Here is a 21,004-nt window from a genome sequence, read left to right on the forward strand (position 1 = left end):
GGGCCTGAAGCTTTCCTATTACTCATGGATTTAAGGGCTTCCTGGAGCTCCGCTGATGTTAGTGGCGAGTCCAGGACTGTAACTTGGCTGTCTGATAATTTAGGAAGTGTTATCCTGTCAAGGAACTCATTGATCTCATTATCTGATGGGTTTATCTGTGGTGAGTACAACGTTTGGTAAAAGTCTCTGAAGGTGTTGTTTATTCTTTCAGGGTAATTAACTATATTCCCGGTTGAGTCTTTAACAGCAGATATGGTAGTTTTCTCTTTATTTATTTTTAATTGGCTAGCTAAGAATTTACCTCATTTATTACTATGTTTGAAGTTTTCTATTCGTAGTCTTTGTGCTAAAAATTGTGTCTTTTTGTCAATAATTCCATGAAGTTCTAGTTTAGCTTTGCGTAATTTGCTCATTGACTCTTCTTCTGTGGATGCCTCTAAAGACTTGATGATTTCCTCTAACTCCTGAATACGTTTGTTTTCCGTTTTTTTCCTATGTGATGAGAAAGAGATTATTTTACCTCTCATCACTGTCTTTCCTGCCTCCCAGAGAATAGATGCTGATGTTCCAGGCAGGTCATTATGTTCTAAATATAAAGCCCACTCCTTTTTAAAAAATTCTATAAAACCTTCGTCTTTAAGCAGTGATGTATTAAACCTCCAGTTTCTGCTTGGTGGGATTGTCTTCTTATTTACCAGAGTTAAAGAAACCGGAGCATGGTCGCTGACAACTATGGGGTGTAGCTCAGTGTCTGAAATGTCAGCCAACAATGAGCTGCTGACTAGAAAATAATCCAAACGTGAGTGAGAGTGATGGACGTGCGAAAAAAAGTATACTCTCTACGGTTAGGATGAAGAGATCGCCATGCATCACAAAGCCCATAATCACTCATGTACTGTTTAACTATATTAGTGGATTGCCAATTGCGCTGAGTCCCAGCTGTACTGAGCCTGTCTGTTAAGGAATTCATCCAAAAATTAAAATCACCTCCAAGTATAAGTGGACAGTCCAAGTGTTCGGAGAGTACAGAGAAAAAATTATGAAAGAATGGAGGGTCATCAATATTTGGACAGTATATGCTGACAATACATAAGCTTTGGTTTTGTACAGATATTTTTAACATTATAAATCTACCCTCTGGATCAAAGACTGTGTCCAGTACTGTGAAACTGATAACAGAAAAGTAAATAATAATAATAATAATAAAGATCCAACAGTGTTTGTGGTTGTATTATTTGACGCATAAATTATGATATTTATTGTGCTGTGAATTTAATATATCTGTGTGTGTGTGTGTGTGTGTGTGTGTGTGTGTGTGTGTGTGTGTGTGTGTGCGTGCGTGCGTGCGTGTGTGTGTGTGTGTGTGTGTGTGTGCGTGTGTGTCGGGTCTGACGCAGTGTTGGAAAGTTGTGTGGTTGTGCCGTACAGGTGTAAAGGTGCAGAAGCAGATAAAAAGGAAGGGAAAATACAGATACAGGTTAAAAAAGAAGAAAGAACTAAAAACAAAAGGTGGTAGGGGTGTGAGGTGGTGAAGAACAGGTGATCTTATCATCAACAATACGGATTTAGCTGCTGTTTTAATCCTGACGTGATCAAACCCAGTGAATCCTGATAAGAATAATAAATGTCTGACCTGATGTTGGGCTAATACAGCCAGTCAGTCACTCCTCGCTCCTTGTAAAGCTTATTGTCCACATAAAGCTTATCCACCGAGATGACAGCTCTCTTCCCATCCTGGATAAACTTTTTTCGCAGCGGAAAGAGGACCCAGCGCCGATCCAAAATTTCCTTCGGGAACTGATCATTGACGCTGAAATCTTTCCCTTTGAGCTCTCTTCCGTGACTTTTAACAAGATCTTTCTGCTTAAAATGTTCAAATTTAGCCACGATGGGACGAGGTCTTCTGCTGTCCCCTCTTTTAGCTCCAAGGCGATGTACCCGGTGAAAGGTGATGTTTTTTACCTTTTCTTCGGGTATCTTCATTTCTGTCTGGAGAAAGTTCTTTATTGTTTGCTCGCAGTTCTCTGCCCCTCCCGCCTGCTCCGGCAGGCCTGCGAACACCAGATTATCCCTCATGCTGCAGGCCTGAAGGTCCAAAACCATCTCCTTAAGAATCTTGTTGTCCTGGGCGATCCGCGTCATTCCCTCTTCCAGGGAAGAAACGGACTCCCGCAGAGACGAGTTCTCAGCAGCGAGCCGCTCAACCTGCTCCTGGCTCAACGCCAGAGATGTTCGGAGGCTCTGAACCTCGAGCAGATGAAGTCGCCCCTCAAATCCCAGAAGCCGTTTATCAATAGAATCTAATAATTCTAATATGTCCTTCCGGGGAGATGAGGCCTCAGGCGAGTCCTGAGGACGGCTCCTCTTGGTCCCAGCAGGTGATTCAGCCTCAGCTGCTGATTTCTTCGGACCCATGACGAATAACTCAAAAACTTCGTCAATATAATTTAACAAACTTTCTGAATTTTCTTCACTTACCTCCAGCTTGAGTGAGTTATACTTACCAGATTATTTTTTGCGTTGTCAGTAAATAAATTAGGCGAAAATGTGTCTTAATTTTTTGTGGATGTTTGTTAACAAGCTGCCATCAGCTTCAAACGCTGCCGTGTATCCGGTGATCGGCCGTCAGCGCATGCTCAGTCAGACTCCCCGGCCATGTTGATTTTTGCAGCCAGGAGAGAGCAGAGCGCGTCTCGGCTAGTTGAAGCTAACCATTAGCAGTAGCTCAGGAGGTAGAGCGGGTTGTCCAGTAACCCAAAAGTTGCAGGTTCAATCTCGGCTCTTACCAGAGAATGCTGCTGCTGTTTCCATGGGCAAGACACTTAACCCAACTGCACTGGTGGTCAGACGGACCGGTGGCGCCTGTGTTCTGCAGGCCTTGCCTCTGTTGGTGCAGCCTAGGGAAGCTTTGACACGAGACTTTATTATAGCTCAGGCTGGCTCCGTCAGAACGAATAAATGACAGAGGTACGATGTTGATGGTGGGCCAGCTGTAGTTCACAATTTTCAAAAAGCACTTTTTTTTCTTACTGATGTTGCAGTCCGTCTTTAGGCCAAAAATCCTCTTACGGACAATAAGATCACTAACTAAACAAACATTTGATTAATGTGTTTTTTTAATAAAAAAGACTATTTTCACAAATTAATACACAAATTAATACGTCTGTTTATGAAGAATTTTATTCAAATGAGTAGATTTTTCCTGGTAAGAGTCACAAACCTCCCTCCTACTACAGGTCAGCACAGAACAACAGAGCCAGTCATGAAGTAAACTAGATTAGGGTGATTGGGACTTGTGAGTAGAGACGGGGGGGGGGGGGGGGGGGGGGGGGGGGAATAAGAAACTTAAAAATTACAGTTAATTAACGAAGGAGACGGTCTTTGTTTAGCTGGGAGCATGAGTGGGAGAGCAGTGGATTAGTGGATTACTGGGAGCGTCTCTGGTCATGTGAGCTGGTCTACGCTGACCCTGCTTACCTCCTCTCAGAGAGGAGGCTTATCCTGGCTGTGAACGTGAAGTCTCAAACACACACACACATACACACATGCATGAACATGCACACTGCTGCACCAGCATCCTCCAATCTCCAGGATGGACCTTAAATGACTTCTCTATCTCTCTTTGGCTTCCTTTCATACCTCCTTTGTATCGTTCCATCTTAGCTTTTCACATTCTCTTCCTTTTAAGTATCTTGACTATTTCTGGTCCGTTATCTCCTTCTCTTCCTCCCTCCTTTCTTTTTTCTTCTCTATCTGCCTCGTCCGGATGTCAGGAGCCTTTTTTTGTTGCGCGCTACACATGATCAGCTCATCCACGCCTGCTTGAATCCTCTATCTGGGACAGTAGAGGATAGAAGTGGAGACAGAAGAATAAAAGTGTTGTCTGCAGGAGCAGAAACTCTGATGCTGTCCTGACAAAAGGAACTAAATATATGGGCTTTGGGTTGGGTGAGTTTAACTTGCAAACGTAATGATGATCGTAGGCATGATTCAAATGCAACAGATTTGTGTTGATGGATTGTGATTTTTCCTTTAATGTAGAGAAAATCAGTCAAAAGTTAGTGAAAAATTGATTTTCTTTACTGAAACGATTTCACGCTTTAGATCCGCTACAAAACCTCTCAGTCACCTAAATCAGGCGTTTTCAAAGGTGGGGTCCGGACCCCGCTCAAGGACATGAAACTAACAGCAGGGGTCTTCAGACAAACCGCAGACACTAAAAGAAACTGCCAACTCCACTTTTTTGCTAATTTGTTTAAAACAGTGAAAAACTGTATTAATCAGTAAAATAACTGGGCTGCTGTTGTCTTCATTCATCAGTTTTTTATTTTCCTCAGACATGAATATATTTAAAGAGATCTTCCTTTTGCCGCCATCGTGAGATGAAATTACAAACTCTTTTGGCTTTGATGACTTCTTGAACAAACTTTTAAAGAGGAAAGTCTGCAGAGATGAGATCAAGAAGCACAAAATACAAAAACAAGCCTCCTTTTATATTTTTTCACAAAAAATGAAAGACAAATGATTGATTTTTGCTCTAATTAAAATTATAAAAACTGTTGGCATTCTTCTAATCTTATCCAAATATTTTCCAAAGCCTCCATTTTCCTACAGAAATGTCGTGTGCACAGTTTTTTTTCTGAAAGACAGCATCGTCTTATTGCTTTCTAGCTTTTAGGAAATTCAATTTTCTATTAGATCAAAGATCTATTTATGTTTGAACAACATAAACACGGTTTACAGAACTCTGTGGACTCTGTCATTTATTTTTTTCCTCTGAACTGCTTCGATCTTTTGACTTGGTAAAATGCCTTTTATTGGTTCAGTCTCCGAGTTGTTTATTTTTAAATGTCTCTGAAGACCCCGACTGTTTGAAATATTTCTCTTTGAAAGGTGAGCTGAGTAACAAACTGCTTGAGCAGTTATTTATTTATTGTCTTTTTTGTCTTAGTTCAGCTCCGTCTGTGTGTTTCTTTGCATTTGGCATCTGCACGAATAAAAATGCAGTTAATTTGGGCTTTTGTGAATATTTATGAATGAAATTTTAAGAGAACATGCATGCTTTTGGTTTGTGGAAGGAGGCTAGAATACCTGGAAGAAATGGGGAATATGCAAACTGCACAGAGAGGGCAAAGCTAGGATTTGAACCTGCAACCTTTTCCATGCAAATCAACAGTTTTACTAGCTGCTTCACCATGGAGTCTATAAATCGATTAATTAATGCAAAACATACTTCATAAAGCTGCTTCTATCACTAAAACTGAAGAGAAAATGTTCATTTAGAACTTCAGAACTGTTTCAGAGAGCGAAGGAAGCTGAGAAATGCTGCCTCCAGTTTCATTGGTTCGCTCTAATCAGGCCTAACTGGGTTCACCTGAGGGGAATAAACCCCAGCAGGAACCAGCTTACAGGAGCAGGGAATGAGGTAGGAGGGCCTTGTTACTTGAATGCCGCTCTTTTTGGGACCCAGTCAGTTGGGTCCAGACACAGGGTTGAAGAGCGTATTTAAATTTCTGTTCGATACCTTATTGTTGGAGAAAATGTAGTGTTTTTCTCTTCTGAGGGTTTCGGTGGGGGATAAGAGATGGTGGCGATAATGCAACTGTACAAGCTGCCGTTAAAGCCACAGAAGAAGAAGAGGAGGGCCTTTCAGCTTATTTACATTGTGTTTTTCTGACTGATTTTTGTTGATTTGCATCTACTTGATGGCCACTGTGCAGGGGTGTAAATCAGTAAAGCAAGGACCTTGGGTGCGTGTTCAAATAAAGTGAAACTAGCTTTGTTGAAAAGATCAGAAGCCATTAAGAAACCAATTTTATCAGGAAAGAAATCAGCTGCTGTTGTGTGTTTATGGTGAGTTACACTGCCAACCGGGATCTTCAGGAGGATTTTTAGGCGGCCTACTCAACAGCTCAGCTGTTTATTTTTTTAAGGACTATCTGGTAGTTATTGTGTCAATTCAGGTCCTTCACATGGAAAATGTGAAAATTCTACATCAGTGATGCAGCCTTGGGTTGGTCCCAAGTCTTTATAAGTGGTTAAAACCAAACATTGTTTTGATTTTATCTCTTGGTGCTGCTGCTAATGACTATTTTTAAAAAGGGGAAAATGAAAGGCGGAAAAAAACTTAAAGTCTCAGTGGTTTTAAAATAAAAGGAATAGATAAATAATGCAGCCAAAAGTGTAAAACTCTTTCATCGTGGATGAAGGAGCAAAGCAGTGTTGTAAAAAAGACTAAATGCTAAGAAATCACACTGGAGTTTTATGTAAACGATAATTTAAAGAAGAAAACAGATATGAGTAGGGATGTAAGAAAATATCAATATGGCAATATACTGAGATATTTTTTCTAGCAATACTATATCGATTTTCAAAAGCTGTGTATCTAATTTTGGAAGAATTTACCTGCAAACATTTGTGTTTCTTTTCTTTTCTTTTGGTGCAAATTATACACCGACCACTAGTTGGCAGCAGTGTGCAATGGGTTTTGTTTCCACAACTGAAATGTAAATCCCTCTGTTATGGTTCAGATACCTCATGTTAATCATGTTAAGTATCAGTTTGGAGTGTTAATTGAATATTGCTACAATAAATTCAGTCTAAAAAAATCGCTAATAAAGTCTGACTGAATGTATCACAATAAATCGTGATATATTGTATCGTCTCCCCTGTATCGTGATACTTATCGTATCGCCAAAATTTCACCAATACACATCTCTAGATATGAGATCTTTGAATAAGCCATTAAAAACTCAAAGCATGACCAGAATGGGTTCTTTTTAAGAACCAGTTTGTTAAAGTTAAGTCGGAGTGCAAAAATGGACCAAAAATAAGGAAAGTTGTGTTTGGTTCTTTGTTGTAGACATGTATCTTATTCTGTTGGAAAACGCACCTTCTTTTTACCACTAAGTACAACGATCACACCATGTCTGTTTGAGTGGAGAACATTTTTTACATTTTCAGACAATTTTCATTTTGTTTTAGTTGAACTCAAGTAACTTTAGAGACATTTTGAGAAATTGTGTTTCTGTTACATGAGCTAAAAAATAAACTGAAAATAAGGCTCTGTGGAAGCTGGATTGTAGGATTTTGTCATTTTCTAAATTTACATTCAGATTTTTTTATCTAAATGTATGTTTCTTTATTATTTTTACACACTTAAAAAGAAATTGATCCTATTTAATTCTGAAAGTCCTGAGCTAAAATCGAATCCCAACATTTAGCCCTTAAACTTTTATTTTAAGTAAGAACATTCAGAACTTCATGTTTTGATATTGCTTAACAAAGGCATGCATTACCTGCAAACAATCATTTTATATTACCTTAACTAGAAGTGTGATAAGTCAAAACTATCATATCACATTTTTACTGTGAAATCAAAATCACAAATTTCTCTAAATTATCTGTTAGTTTTTAAACATTTCTAAACTAAATTGTTACTCAACAATGCAACTACACTATTAGAAAAACAGACATGCTGTAACTAATACTTAACTGCCCCATGCTAACATGTGCTAGTCATGCTAACATTATAACACAGATCGCAATTAACCAAATTGCTGTTAAGTCATGCTAACAGGTTAACCTCAGATTTCTGCTGTATGCGTAAATGACAGCTAACGTTCGCAAAGCGTAGTACGCACAAATTAACCACTGTTAACATCCAATTGAGATGTTTCTATTTGATGTCACAGAAGCTAAATTTATACTTGAAATCTATATTTTGGGTAACACAATTCCAGGACACATTAAGCTTCTCAAAATGAAAACACGTGCAGGTTTCCAGTTGCCTAACCAGTTAAAAGAATATGTGATTACCTGTGACGCCGCAGAGATAAAAAGAAGAGGAAATGAACCATGGACGGCACCTCTTTCTCCTTGCTTGGTATCATGTGAACTATCAAAATAATTCATGGTTGGTGAGTTTGCTTTCACTGCTGATACACCTGAAACACATCTGAAATGCACCTGTTGGGAAAGGACTGGCTGCTGAGGTTGCAGGGAAAACGCATCCATTACGTTACACGCCACATCCGATGGAGGGTAAAGCTAAAAATCATTCTTAAGTAAAAACATTTCGCTTTCTTCTTAAAGAGATCAGGCTCAACGTGTGTCACACTTTAAATGGTCTGGGTGGAAACAACTCTCGGTGTTCAGTCTTTCTCATCAGCAAATTCAAATCCTCATCTGTTTAATATTGTCATGTCACCCATCCCTATGTATAAGATACTTTTCAAATTCTGATCTGAACTTTTTAAAAGAACATAAAGACAAAAATAAGATGCAGCTAGGGGTGATAAAACACTCTTATATCAAGATGCCAACATAAATATTTTATTTGGCTTCATAATGTCTGAGTTTCCTATCAGTGCAATTGTGCTCGTGTTGCCTCATCCATGTGTGATTGACACAGACTTTCTGCTATCAAACATACTATCATGCACACCTAATCCGTTTAGCTCCAGCCACAAGAGGGACGTGGTGGAACCTGGCTGAAGTGGAGTTCTGTTGGCTTCAGGCTGGGGTGATGCACTTATTGTTCTAATTTTAGCCGTTTTCACATCCTCATCAGCTCCTGCAGGGCGACCACAATGGAGCAGGAAAACGAACAGTTAGACAATAAAGACACCCAACCTTTTTAAAGGCTACACTCAAATTAAACCGCACACAGAGAAAAGTCCTCACCTCTTAAAATGTTCTGATGTTTTTTTAAGTATGAGAACAGCAGGAAAACCATTAGATTTAAAGATGTTTAGCAGCACACTATTGATGTGTTGTACATGTGGAAATATGTTATCAGAACGAAAACATCAAATCAAATTCTCAGCAGGTCAAAACTGTTTCCTTATGTAATTTCCACAGAATTACTGCTTTACATGAGTAAGTGCTCCTTTAGAAAAAATGAGTCCACTCCTGTTAGTCTCAAGGAGAGAAACAATTTATAGTTTTTAATATAAAATAGATTCAAGAAATTATTAAAATTGAAAGGGCTTGTTTGGACTACTGTTATTATAATCAAAAGGCTTAAACTGCCCTGATTCATCTGAAATTCAGTGAAACGTAATTGAGTTTTTAATTTATTTTTTTCTTGGGTAAAGAAGGCAACAGGCACAAGATAAAGAGCTGACCAAACGGAAAGGTAAACACAGGGAAGAAGCTTATCCGGAACAGATTAGTTCTCGTGTTTACCACTCACTCCAGTGAAAGGGGGATTACATACAGGATGGGATTACAGCTATTGGAATAAAAACGGCAACACTTACAGGCCGGATTAATGGCACTTTTTTTGTTCTTGAGAAGCACCTTGTGATTTTTATCTTAAGAGGAGCTATTCAAAAACAGTTTATTCTTTTTCTTCCTCAATTATGGAAGAAGAGGGAAATGGGAATTTAAAAATATCTCCATCCATCCATCCATCCATTTTCTTCCACTTTTCCAGAGTCGGGTCGCGGGGGCAGTAGCCTAAGTCAAGAGGCCCAGACTTCCCTCTCCCCAGCCACTTGGGCCAGCTCTTCTGGGTGAATTCCATGGCGTTCCCTGGCCAGGTGAGAGACATAGTCCCTCCAACGTGTCCTGGGTCTCCCTTTAGGCCTCCTCCCGGTTGGACGTGCTCAGAAAACCTCACAAGGGAGGCGTCCAGGAGGCATCCTGACCAGATGCCTGAGCCATCTCAACTGGCTCCTCTTGATGCGGAGGAGCAGCAGGTCTACTCCAAGCCCCTCCCGGATGACCAAGCATCTCACCCTATCTCTAAGGGAGAGCCCAGCCACTCTTTGGAGAAAACTCATTTCGGCCGTTTGTATCCACGATCTCCTTCTTTCGGTCACTACCCAAAGCTCATGACCATAGGTGAGGGTAGGAACGTAGATCGACCGGTAAATCGAGAGCTTCGCCTTCTGACTCAGCTCTCTCTTCACCACGTCAGACCGGTACAACACCCGCATCACTGCAGATGCAACGCCAATCCGCCTATCGATCTCACGCTCCAGTTTTCCCTCACTCGTGAACAAGACCCCGAGATACTTAAACTCCTCCACTTGGGGCAGGACCTCATCCCTGACCCGGAGAAGGCATTCTACCCTTTTCCAAATCAAGACCATGGTCTCAGATTTAGAGGAGCTGATTCTCATCCCAGCTGCTTCACACTCGGCTGCAAACCGCTCCAGCAAAAGCTGAAGATCCCGTTCTGATGAAGCCAACAGGACCACATCATCTGCAAAATGCAGAGACCTGATCCTCAGACCACCAAAACAGATGCCCTCAACACCTTGGCTGTGCCTAGAAATCCTGCCCATAAAGGTTATGAACAGAATCGGTGACAAAGGGCAGCCATGGCGGAGTCCAACTCTCACTGGGAACGAGCCCGACCTACTGCCAGCAATGCGGACCAAGCTCTGACACCAGTCATACAGGGACCTAACAGCCCGTATCAGAGGGCCTGGTACCCCATACTCCTGGAGTACCCCCCACAGGACCCCCCGAGGGACGCGGTCAAACGCCTTCTCCAAATCCACAGAACACATGTAGAATGGTTGAGCTGGTTCAGTGTTCCACGGCCAGGACGAAAACCACATTGCTCCTCCTGAATCTGAGGCTCAACAATCCGACGGACCCTCCTCTCCAGAACCCCTGAATAGACCTTACCAGGAAGGCTCAGGATTGTGATCCCCCTGTAGTTGGAACACACCCTGTGGTCCCCCTTTTTAAAAAGGGGACCACCACCCCGGTCTGCCAGTCCAGTGGGACTGCCCTCGATGTCCACGCAATATTGCAGAGCCGCGTCAGCCAACACAGCCCCACAACATCCAGAGCCTTAAGGAAGTCCGGGCGGATCTCATCCACCCCTGGAGCCTTGCCACAGAGGAGCTTTTTAACCACCGCAGTGACCTCAGCACCAGAGATTTGAGGGGCCAACCCAAAGTCCCCAGACTCTGCTTCCTCACTGGAGGTGGGATTGAGGAGGTCTTCGAAGTATTCTGCCCACCGCTCCACAACGTCCTGAGTAGAGGTCAGCAGCACACCGTCCCCACTATAGATAGTGTTGGCAGCGCACCCCCCCCCCCCCCCCCCCCAACCCCGAGGTGCCGGTTGGTGGACCAGAATCTCCTCGAAGCCGTACGGAAGTCTTGCTCCATGGTCTCACCGAACTCCTCCCACGCCCGGGTTTTTGCCTTGGCGACCACCCCAGCCACATTCCTTTTGAACTGCCGGTACCCGTCAGCTGCCTCTGGAGTCCCACAGGCCAAAAAGACCTGATAGGACTCTTTCTTCAGCTTGACAGCATCCCTAACCGCCGGAGTCCACCAGCAGGTTCAGGGGTCGCCACCATGACAGGCACAGACGATCCTGCGACCACAGCTTCGGTCGGCCACCTCAACAATGGAGGCACGGAACAGGGTCCTTTCAGACTCAATGTACCCCGCCTCCCCCGGAACATTTTGGAAGTTCTGTCGGAGGTGGGAATTGAAACTCCTTCTGGCAGGAGACTCTGCCAGATGCTCCCAGCAGCCCCCTCACAATGTGTTTGGGCCTGCCTGGTCTGACTGGCATCCTCCCCCACCATCTGAGCCAACTCACCACCAATTAGTGGTCAGTTGACAGCTCCACCCCTCTCTTCAACCGAGTGTCCAAAACATGCGGCCGCAGGTCAGATGAAACAACAACAAAGTCAATCATCGAGCTGCGACCTAAGGTATCCTGGTGCCAAGAGCACATACGGACACCTTTATGTCTGAACATGGTGTTCATTATGGACAATCCATGACTGGCACAGAAGTCCAATAACAAAACACTACTCGGATTCAGATCAAGGGGACCGTTCCTCTCAACCACAACCCTCCAGGTCTCACTGTCGTCCACGTGAGCGTTAAAGTCCGCCAGCAGAACTAGGATGTCACTGGAAGGAGCGCTCTCCAGCACCCCCTCCAAGGTCTCCAAAAGAGTGGGTAGTCTTAACTGTAGTTTGGTGCATATGCACAGACCACAGTCAGAACCCGTTCCCCACACGTAGGCGGAGGGATGTTACCCTCTCGAGAGGTGACATTCCATGTGCCAAGATCCAGCTTCTGTAGCCGAGGATCAGACCGCCAAGGTCCCCGCCCTCGACTACCACCCGTCACACACTGCACCGGACCCCATTGGCTCCTCCCACGAGTGGTGAGCCCATGGGAAGGGGGATCCATGTTTCCTCTTCGGGCTGTGCCCGGCCGGGCCCCATGGCTCGGCCACCAGGAGCTCGCCAATGCACTTTTAATGTTAAAATTGAGTATCTTATAAACATGTTGGGGTTATTAGGAGCGAACAATTCGTAAGCTTTAACTTACTTTTGGATTCTTCAATAAATTCTGTAAATATGGGAATATTTACTGATTTATTAATTAATTAAGATATTCTTAGATATACGGGGCACCATTCCCCTTTAACCGGGGAAAAATTGAATCCAAAACTCTTATCAGTCTTTCTTGAAGTTCGTAGAATCCTTGGAGCAGAGACTTCTCTTCGACACAACAAAGCTACTGGAGACGAAAATCTGAATTTTATAACGTTTAATTAACAATTTGTCAAATGAATAAACAGTGGCATAAATGAATAATAACCATGTGATATAATAAAAGGATGTATATTCAAAATAATGTTCAAGGTGTTTTGTGTGTATGTATGTGTGTGTGTTTCTAAAATGGAGTCTGTATGCAAGATGGCTGACCCCTTTGTCTGGCTAAAGTGTGAGTGGCAACTTGCACTTTAACTTCCAAGGCACTTAGAATCATCAGTAACTTAACCTTAAATTCACTCAAAACATTTCAAAGGATCATGAAACAACACAAAGGATTAATCACGAATAATATCTTTTAGTTTAACCACGTGGCCAAGCAGAAAACATTTAAAGATACCAAACAATGATCAATAAGCAGTTTATTTATTCAAAATGACCCGGCGGACGTGTTTTGGGAACGAAAGAGGAAAACACGAAGCTACTTTTTAAGCAATAGCGCGGTTTTATTGCTTATTCTGGACTATAGAGGAAACGGGAGAAGAAAAGGAGAGAGAGAAATGAGTTTTCTGATCACCAGAACAGTGAAGCGTCCCTCACTGTTTTGATTTGACGGTTCTCCGTGTTTCTCCGCAGTTTGGCGTCATCCGTCGGTTTGATGCTTTCTCTGTTGTTTACCTCCACAAGTGTTTCTCCACGGGCTGGACACAAAGAGAACGAAGTTTCTTTTGTGCTGAGTTTGACAACTTACAGCGTCTCTGAGAGCTGGATGGAGCTCCGCTCGTTCCCAGTCAGGTCCTGATGGAGTTCGAGTGGCTTTGTAGCGGTTTCGTGGCTCAACTTGGGCACTTAGAGCTTCCGCGTGCTCAAGTTGTCGGAGCGTTCGACAAGCGTGTCCTTACCGCCAGGTATCCTGGGCAAAAGAACGAGGTTTCTTTGTCTCTGCTGAAGATTTATGGTCTTAGTTCGCGGGAAAAGCTCCACGGCCTCCCGCACATGCGCAGAACGTGTTTCTGGTATTAGGCGGTGACATCATCCCAATGCTTCCGTGTGCAAAGCATCATGGGAAATGAAGTTTCTTGGCGCTGATGTGGTTATTTGCTTTTCAGAGCAATTTAAGCACAGTCATTTTGGAGAAAATCACTGCATAGTAATTTCCTCATGAGGTCAGACCCTCAACATTCCCCCTTTTGGTTTCGGGGATCGCGCCCAAAGCTCGATCGTCGGAAGCACAGATGGGTTTGTTCCTCATGAACGTAGGTCGACTTGATTGTCGGAAGCACAGGTGGGTTTGTCCCTTAGGACGTTGGTCTCCTTGGACGCCTTTGTCTTTGGTCTTTGTCTTGGATCCTGGCGCCTTTGGTCTTTGTCTTTGTCTTGGATCCTGGTCAGGCACAAAACAAAAGAGGATAGGAAATGGGATAGTCCCCAACGCGCATAACGAGAAGAAGCCACTCACGCAGGTGGTACGCAATGAAGATGTCGTCCATGCGAGAGGTAGTAGTGTAGAAGGAGGAAGGTCGGTGGGCGGTTAACTCCACGAGGGGACACAAAGGCATCTCACCGCCGGCCATACAGTTCAGTTTATGGAGCACGCGGTGATGTACGAGGTCCATAGTTCGCAAACGCGCATTGACCTATGTGGTCCCAAGAAACACCATATTTTTTAAAGCTTCATAAACATTGTAAATAAAATTAAAAAAATAAGTGTATTAAAACAAAACATTACAAGCTATTACCATTAAAATGATTTGAACATTGCAGACATTATAGATAAAATCCACAAGCAAGTCACAGAACATTTTAAAATGTGCATTGTTCAATTTTAAGATGTTTTTTAATCTCTAAACTACTTTTCAGAACAAACAAACAGACTGACTCACACAGCTCTTTATTGTGGAAATTCCCACACTTTTATTCAGGTAGTTTGATTCCTTTGCAGAATGTTTCTCAAACTTATGCCTTGACAAATAATAAACCTCAATTTTTATTTCAAGAAAAAGAAAACAATATTCTCCATAAAAAGGCAACTATAGAAACAAGTAGAATGGCCAACATCAAATTACTAACGAGTCCTTTCTTCATTTTCCTTTTCATTCTTATATTTCTGCAAGAATGGTTTTCACAAAGAGACACAAAGAGAAGGCGTTGCACAGCGTGAACTTTGACCTTTCTGGAATTATTGGCTTAAAATGTTGGTTATCTGGAGGCTTATTTAACACCTGTCAACGTTTGTTAAATTCTTATGATCTACTGAGGTCAACTAAACGAATATTCTAAAGTATGCCTCAAACACAATTCAATCTTAATCACAGACATATTTTAAACATAGTAGAATAAAGAGGAGATTGTTGCTACTCTTTAATTTTCATCAACAATTTTCCCAGAATAACCAAAAAGGTTTAAAATTCCATGATTTTAGTATTATAATTCCATTATGGTTGTTTGGTTTAATTATGTGATGTTCCTGTCAAACGATCGTTCTGGTATAATAATTGAACAAAACACACCTGCAGCAGATGTACAAAAATGTACTAGATGGAAATGATGCCGATGTTGCCCCCTCGTGTGTTTGTTAATAAGTCCCCTACTGTGCAGCATGTTAGAGGAACCTGTGGCATTTAGAATTGTAGATCTGATATCTCCACCAGTCACTTCTCACACTCACGGCCACATTTCCCTGTTTAATGGCTTGTTAGAGAGCAGGTTCCCCAAGCAGAGCTGCTACTGCTAACAAGCAATTGTTAAACTCTAGTCAGAAAGTAAAAATCTCTGACATTATTCTGGTGAAAGAAAATAAGCAGGAAAAAATAAAACTTTGACTTTTTTTGTCACCAATTTGCAAAACTGTAAACAAGTGAAAGATAAAAAAGCAGGCTGAAGTTGCATTTGGCTGTGTGTCATTTAGCAGTGGGGTAGGCGTGTTAACATCCGCCAAGGTTCTGAGGTTTATAAAACAAAATGCACGTGGCACGATACTAGTAATTTATTCCATTTACATAAAGATACACAGACTCTTTAATTTATCATTTCTAAATAAATATATATTAAAGCTTTTTTAGAAAATAACCAAAGAAATGCATTTTAATCCCACAAAACCTAATGGAAATTAAAAAAAATACAGAGAATTTATTTTCTCTAGTGGGTGGATGCTTGAAACAAATCAGGAAGATTCACTCATTCAGTTTTCCTTCAAGTACCTTGTGAGGCTAGAGGGCCATTTTTGTTCAAATTAGCACTTCTCAAGTTGCCAGCTAATTTTCACATGAAGAGAAACGTTACCAGCCAACTCTGAATTTTAAACATGTGAACATGTGCATGCTTGGCATACAGGCTGTCATGTCTACTAAATGAACTCTGTTAAAACTCAGAATTAAAGAATAATCTAAAAATCCAAGTAAAATAAAACATAACGACAAAAAAAAATGGTTGCATTTAGGGGTGTAGATTGGCAAGAATCTGGCGATATGATATATATCACGATACTGGGGCGATGATACGATATATTGCGATACTAAAAGTGAGACAATGTTTGCAATTTGGTAAGAAATGCTGCCACCTAGCAGTCGAAGTTTGAATTGCACCACACTAACAGCAGTAAAAGTTTACATGTAAATTCTTAGTAAGAATCTATACACTACTTTTAAAAATGGACTAAGTATCATAAAACGAAATATCGCCATATTTCAGTGTATCGTTGTTTTTCTACATCTGCAATAGCTAAACTGCAACTAATTCAAGTTAAGAAAAGTTAACTTAAACACGGATTTAGTTTAAAGTTCTCCCTCCAACACCTGCACACTCACCTGTTCTTGTGTCTGTTTAGTTTTACAGCAACATGATTGGCTGTGACGGCCTGAACAGCTGAGCTGCTTTAATGGAGCAGGTCGAACCTGTGTTCCGTCCACCACCAGAACCCAAACCGCATCATGCGATTCTCTGGAACCGCTTGCTTTTCTCATCAGTCCTCCTCTTGCTGATCGGTGCCTTAGCCGGGCCTTGTGATGCCGGGCCGTCCCAGCCTGCCCGTCCTCCTCTCTTATCTGGACAGCCTTTCATCATCTTCTGGGGAATCCGGGACTCTTCCTGCTCCAGCCGAATAGATCTCAGCTCCTTCGGTATGGAGCGAGACGGCCGTGTAGCCGTCTTCTATGAAGGTGCACTGGGTAACTATCCCTACTTTGTAGACAAAAACACTCCTGTCAACGGGGGGCTCCCACAGCACACACGTTTGGACAGCCACATCCAGAAGACTCAGCAGGACTTGGAGGCAGCTTTGCCTGCACCCAGGTACCTCGGGCTGGGGGTGCTGCGCTGGACAGAGTGGGTTCCCCAGTGGTCCAGGAACCGAGAGAAGCAGGCAATGTACCGAGAGGCATCCAGGAACCTGATGAAGACCTTCTTTCCTCGCTGGACACCAGAAGAACTGGAGAAGTGGTCTCGGGTAAGAAGTGTGGAAATTAAGTACAAGCAGGAAGAAAGAACTAAAGAAAGATTTAAAAAATGAAAATAGAGAATATGGAATAACAGCAGCAAACTACTGAATTGCTAGAATCGAATATTGAAACTTGAGGATTGTTTGCAGCATTGTTACAAATTATGCTGACTCATTAAATAATACTAAATGGAAGTTTCCAAACAATAATTTGCCACAGGTGGACTTTGAGGCAGCAGCTCAGTCTGTGATGGTGGAGACTCTACGGGAGGTCAAAAGGTCAAGACCCAAAGCATTGTGGGGATTCTCCACCTATCCCACCTGCTTCAACAGGGACCCCACCCTAACTCAGCTAGCCAACTACACAGGCCAGTGCAATCCTGCAGAGACGGCTCTGAACGATGAGCTTGCGTGGCTATGGAAACGAAGCACTGCTCTCTACCCCCTCCTGACCCTGGAGAAGCTGCAGGTGTGTTTACAGAACGTGACCTATTATTGGGGTTATGAAGCATTTCAAAGCCTACCTGTGAGCTACATCCTTGTTACTACAGAGTGGGACGCCAACAGCCAGGCTGTGTTCATCGGGTCAGTTAAAGGAAGCCCTACGCGTGGCCTCTCAGCCCGGAGCAGAGTTTGATCTGCCCGTGTTTCCCCTGGTAAAGACCGTCTACCTCTCCACTAGGACTTTCCTATCCCCGGTGAGACATCACAGTTAATATAATCTTCATTCATTCAAATTCTGACTTCGTTCTTTATGGAATTTGGGTATAATATAGGAACAGCTGGGTCATCCCGTTCCCTTTTTAGACTGAATGCTTTTGCCTTTACAGGCTGACCTGGTCAACACTATAGGAGAAAGTGCTGCCATGGGAGGAGCAGGAGTCATCATCTGGGACAAAAGTGAGACTAAGACGGAGGTACTCGACCCGACATCAACACTGTGTATTTACCTAAAAATACTCTCGGTTACAACATTTAGGTTGTACATCAGGTCTTAAATATGTATTTTTTATTTTATTAATGTTTCTTTTAAAATAAGAGCATCAACAAAGTTCATTAGCAATGGGACCCACGTTGTTTGTAAATAAAACTTTCGGCCCAAATAAAAAAAATCTGTGAACCTAAATGTGCTGCTTGTAATGAGCTAGCACTCTAGCTAAAGCCTGCTAGAACCAAAGTAAATCGGTCTCCTCGCATCAACCATACAGGCTCCACATAGGATATTTAGTGCCCTTTACCCTCATTATAAATGCATCGGAGCTTAACCCTTGCACCACCCTGGGAAACACGTCAACTTCCAAAAGCTTCGCTTTACCTTCCTAAATAAAATGTGCTCAGCTTCTTCTGCAGCTACCAACCCACAACACCATTTCCCACCTGTCTGTTTCAGAGAGAGTGCCAAGACCTGGCAGAGTTTGTTCGTAAAGTTCTGGGACCTTACTCCCTCAATGTTACCACGGCAACTCAGCTCTGCTCATCCTCCCTTTGCCAGGGAAAGGGTCGATGTGTTCGTCAAGATCCAGACAGCTCCTCTTATCTCCATCTCCCACCCCAATCCACGACAGAAGAGAAGGTGGCAGAAAAGGTGTGACGGTGGAAATTTAATGTAGATTTGATCCGATCTGGTGTTTAATGTGGGTTTTGTGTTTTAATCCACTTTTTGTGAATTGAATAAAAAGTTAAATCACAGGGGAGGCTGGCTTAACTATAAAAATTGACATTCTCCATTTGTTATCTTAACCGCTCCATTCTCAGTAGGGACACAGAGAGAAGTTGTGCATCTCTGACCGATCATCAGTCGATCATAGGGTCTCACAGAGACAATCAACCATTCACACATCTACTCACACCTAGGGACAATTTACAGTCTCCGATTAATGTGACATGCTCCTCCAAATGTGACACCAAGGCCATGAGTCGGAAACGTTAGAATGCCTTCTCCAGGTAAGGGACAAAGTCCTCCCCAAGTGGAGGACTTTTAAGTATCTCTGGGTTTTGTTTGTGAGTGAGGGAAAGATGGAACGGGAGATCGATAGGCAGATTGGTGCTGCATCTGCAGTGATGCAGACGCTGTACCGGCCTGTCATGGTGGAGAGAGCTTCTCAGGTTCTCAATTTCATGGCCACTCTATGTTCCTACCCTCACCTATGGCCACGAGCTTTGGGTAGTTACCAAAATAACAAGATCGCAGACACAAGCAGCTGAAATGAGTTTTCCTCGCAGGGTGGCTGGGCTCTCCCTTAAAGATAGGGTGAGAAGTTGGTGATCTGGGAGGGGCTCGGAGTAGATCCGATGCTCCTCCACGTCGAGAGGAGCCAGTTGAGGTTGCTAGGGCATCTAGTTAGGATGCCTTCTGGATGCCTCCCTGGTGAGGTTTCCCAATCACATCCAAACAAGAGAATGCACAAAGGAAGACCCAGGACATGCTGGAGGGATAATGTCAGGGTCAGAGGAGGACCAGTAATAAGTCACAGGCTGAAATCTGAGGCCAGAATCTGACGAAAGCTCACGCAGCACCCTGTCTAACATGGTCGGACTGTTGAACGCAACACGTTTCACAGTAGCGGGGGAAGGAGCAAAGGAGATGTTCTCATAGAAATGAGAAAACTCTACAACAAGCTTGGTGATGTGACGTCTGACAGGGTTAACTGATGAGAAGCCCAAATTAAAGAGAGACCCAATTGTATTAGCAAATGAGAGTAACTCAGGGAGGAAGCGCTTATCCCTGCCATGGGTACCAGAAAGTTCAGAATAGGACACCATGAATTTCTGTGACTGCTGTAGCATGTGAGATTAAGAAAGCTCCCGTGACCCGACCTCGGACACGAGGAAGATAATTTACCAAACAAATGTGTTACTTCCAGACAAATTTACTATATTTGCTTTAACTGCTCTTTTGCACCAAACGTACACTGTAGCTTGTAAAAAAAAAAATGCGTCTGTGTTTGCTACAATCTCATCTTCCCTTTACTCCCTCTTAGATGGATGCTGCAGAGGCCACCGACCAGCCAGATGTGGGCAGTAAAACATCTGAACCAGACCCAGCAGAGGTCTGGAAAAAAGACTTTACGTGTCAGTGGTACAAGAACGCAGACAGGGACGTCTCTGACCGGCAGCCGCTCAAAGACGGAGCGCCTTTTGGAGGAAACACTGAAGATGTGACGGAGACAACTGATTCTGCAACCAAAAGTGCCTCTGAGACCACATTTGCAGAAAGTGATTCACCTGTTGACAGAAGTCCAACAACATCACTGGATTTACAGTCTGACAGTGGCGCCGATCCACTGAGAGCTCCAGGCGTGCACCTTCTGCTGCTGGTGGCTGTAAGCTTCTACCTGGGACCTTCAACTGAAAACTAAACGCAGACTTTACTGGGGAGGTTTATGATGGAGCTGCGAGTGTAAACGCCACTCAAGTGTCCTTTAAATACCCTCAAAACTTCTGATTGTTTCTTTGTAGCGGAGTATTTTATTAAAACATTATTTTCAAAGAAATGTTGTTCATAGCTGGAGTTGCAAACCCGTTGTTAGATGTGCCAAACATAACAACAAATAAAATAAAGATCAGGGCTAAAATACCAATTTTAATAAAGAAAAAAGACTAAATCCACAAAACACCACTGAATTGGTTTTATTTGCATTCTTTTGTAATTTAAGTGAATTGAAATTAATTTTGACCCCAAAAAAACTGTATACTAAAACTTTCAGCATGCAAAATATTCCTATATTTATTTGTTGTTGCTTTTTGTCTTTTATTGTCGTGTTTCGGGTTACAAGGATCATGTCGTCACATGCAAAGAGTTGCACAACCACACACACACACACACACACACACACACACACACACACACACACACACACACACTCTTGAGAGTCAATTTATAATCACCAAATAACCTAATATGCAAATTATTAATCTGTTGATGGAAGCCAGAGTACCTGGAATAAACCCACAAAGGCACAATAACATGCAGATCTGAACAAGGGACCTCCCCTGATGTGCCAACCAGCATAAAAAGTATTTTCATATAAATTTCACACATTATAATCATTTAATGTCTTTATTCGGAATACTGAAAA

The 21,004-nt window shown here is 42.6% G+C and overlaps 1 protein-coding gene across 1 annotated transcript; it reads left to right on the forward strand.

Moving 5' to 3' along the window:
• The first annotated feature begins 3,410 nt into the window (after positions 1–3,410).
• Positions 3,411–20,762, forward strand: si:dkey-72l14.3 (Glyco_hydro_56 domain-containing protein). The gene is made up of 7 exons (XM_015967494.3): positions 3,411–3,948; positions 16,317–16,934; positions 17,146–17,394; positions 17,477–17,623; positions 17,756–17,842; positions 18,316–18,510; positions 19,907–20,762. Exons 2-7 carry the CDS (start codon positions 16,368–16,370, stop codon positions 20,282–20,284), a joined length of 1,623 nt encoding a protein of 540 aa, XP_015822980.3. The 5' UTR covers positions 3,411–3,948; positions 16,317–16,367; the 3' UTR covers positions 20,285–20,762.
• Positions 20,763–21,004: the final 242 nt, after the last annotated feature.

This window comes from Nothobranchius furzeri, chromosome 15 (assembly GCF_043380555.1).
Source record: "Nothobranchius furzeri strain GRZ-AD chromosome 15, NfurGRZ-RIMD1, whole genome shotgun sequence".
NCBI lineage: Eukaryota > Metazoa > Chordata > Actinopteri > Cyprinodontiformes > Nothobranchiidae > Nothobranchius > Nothobranchius furzeri.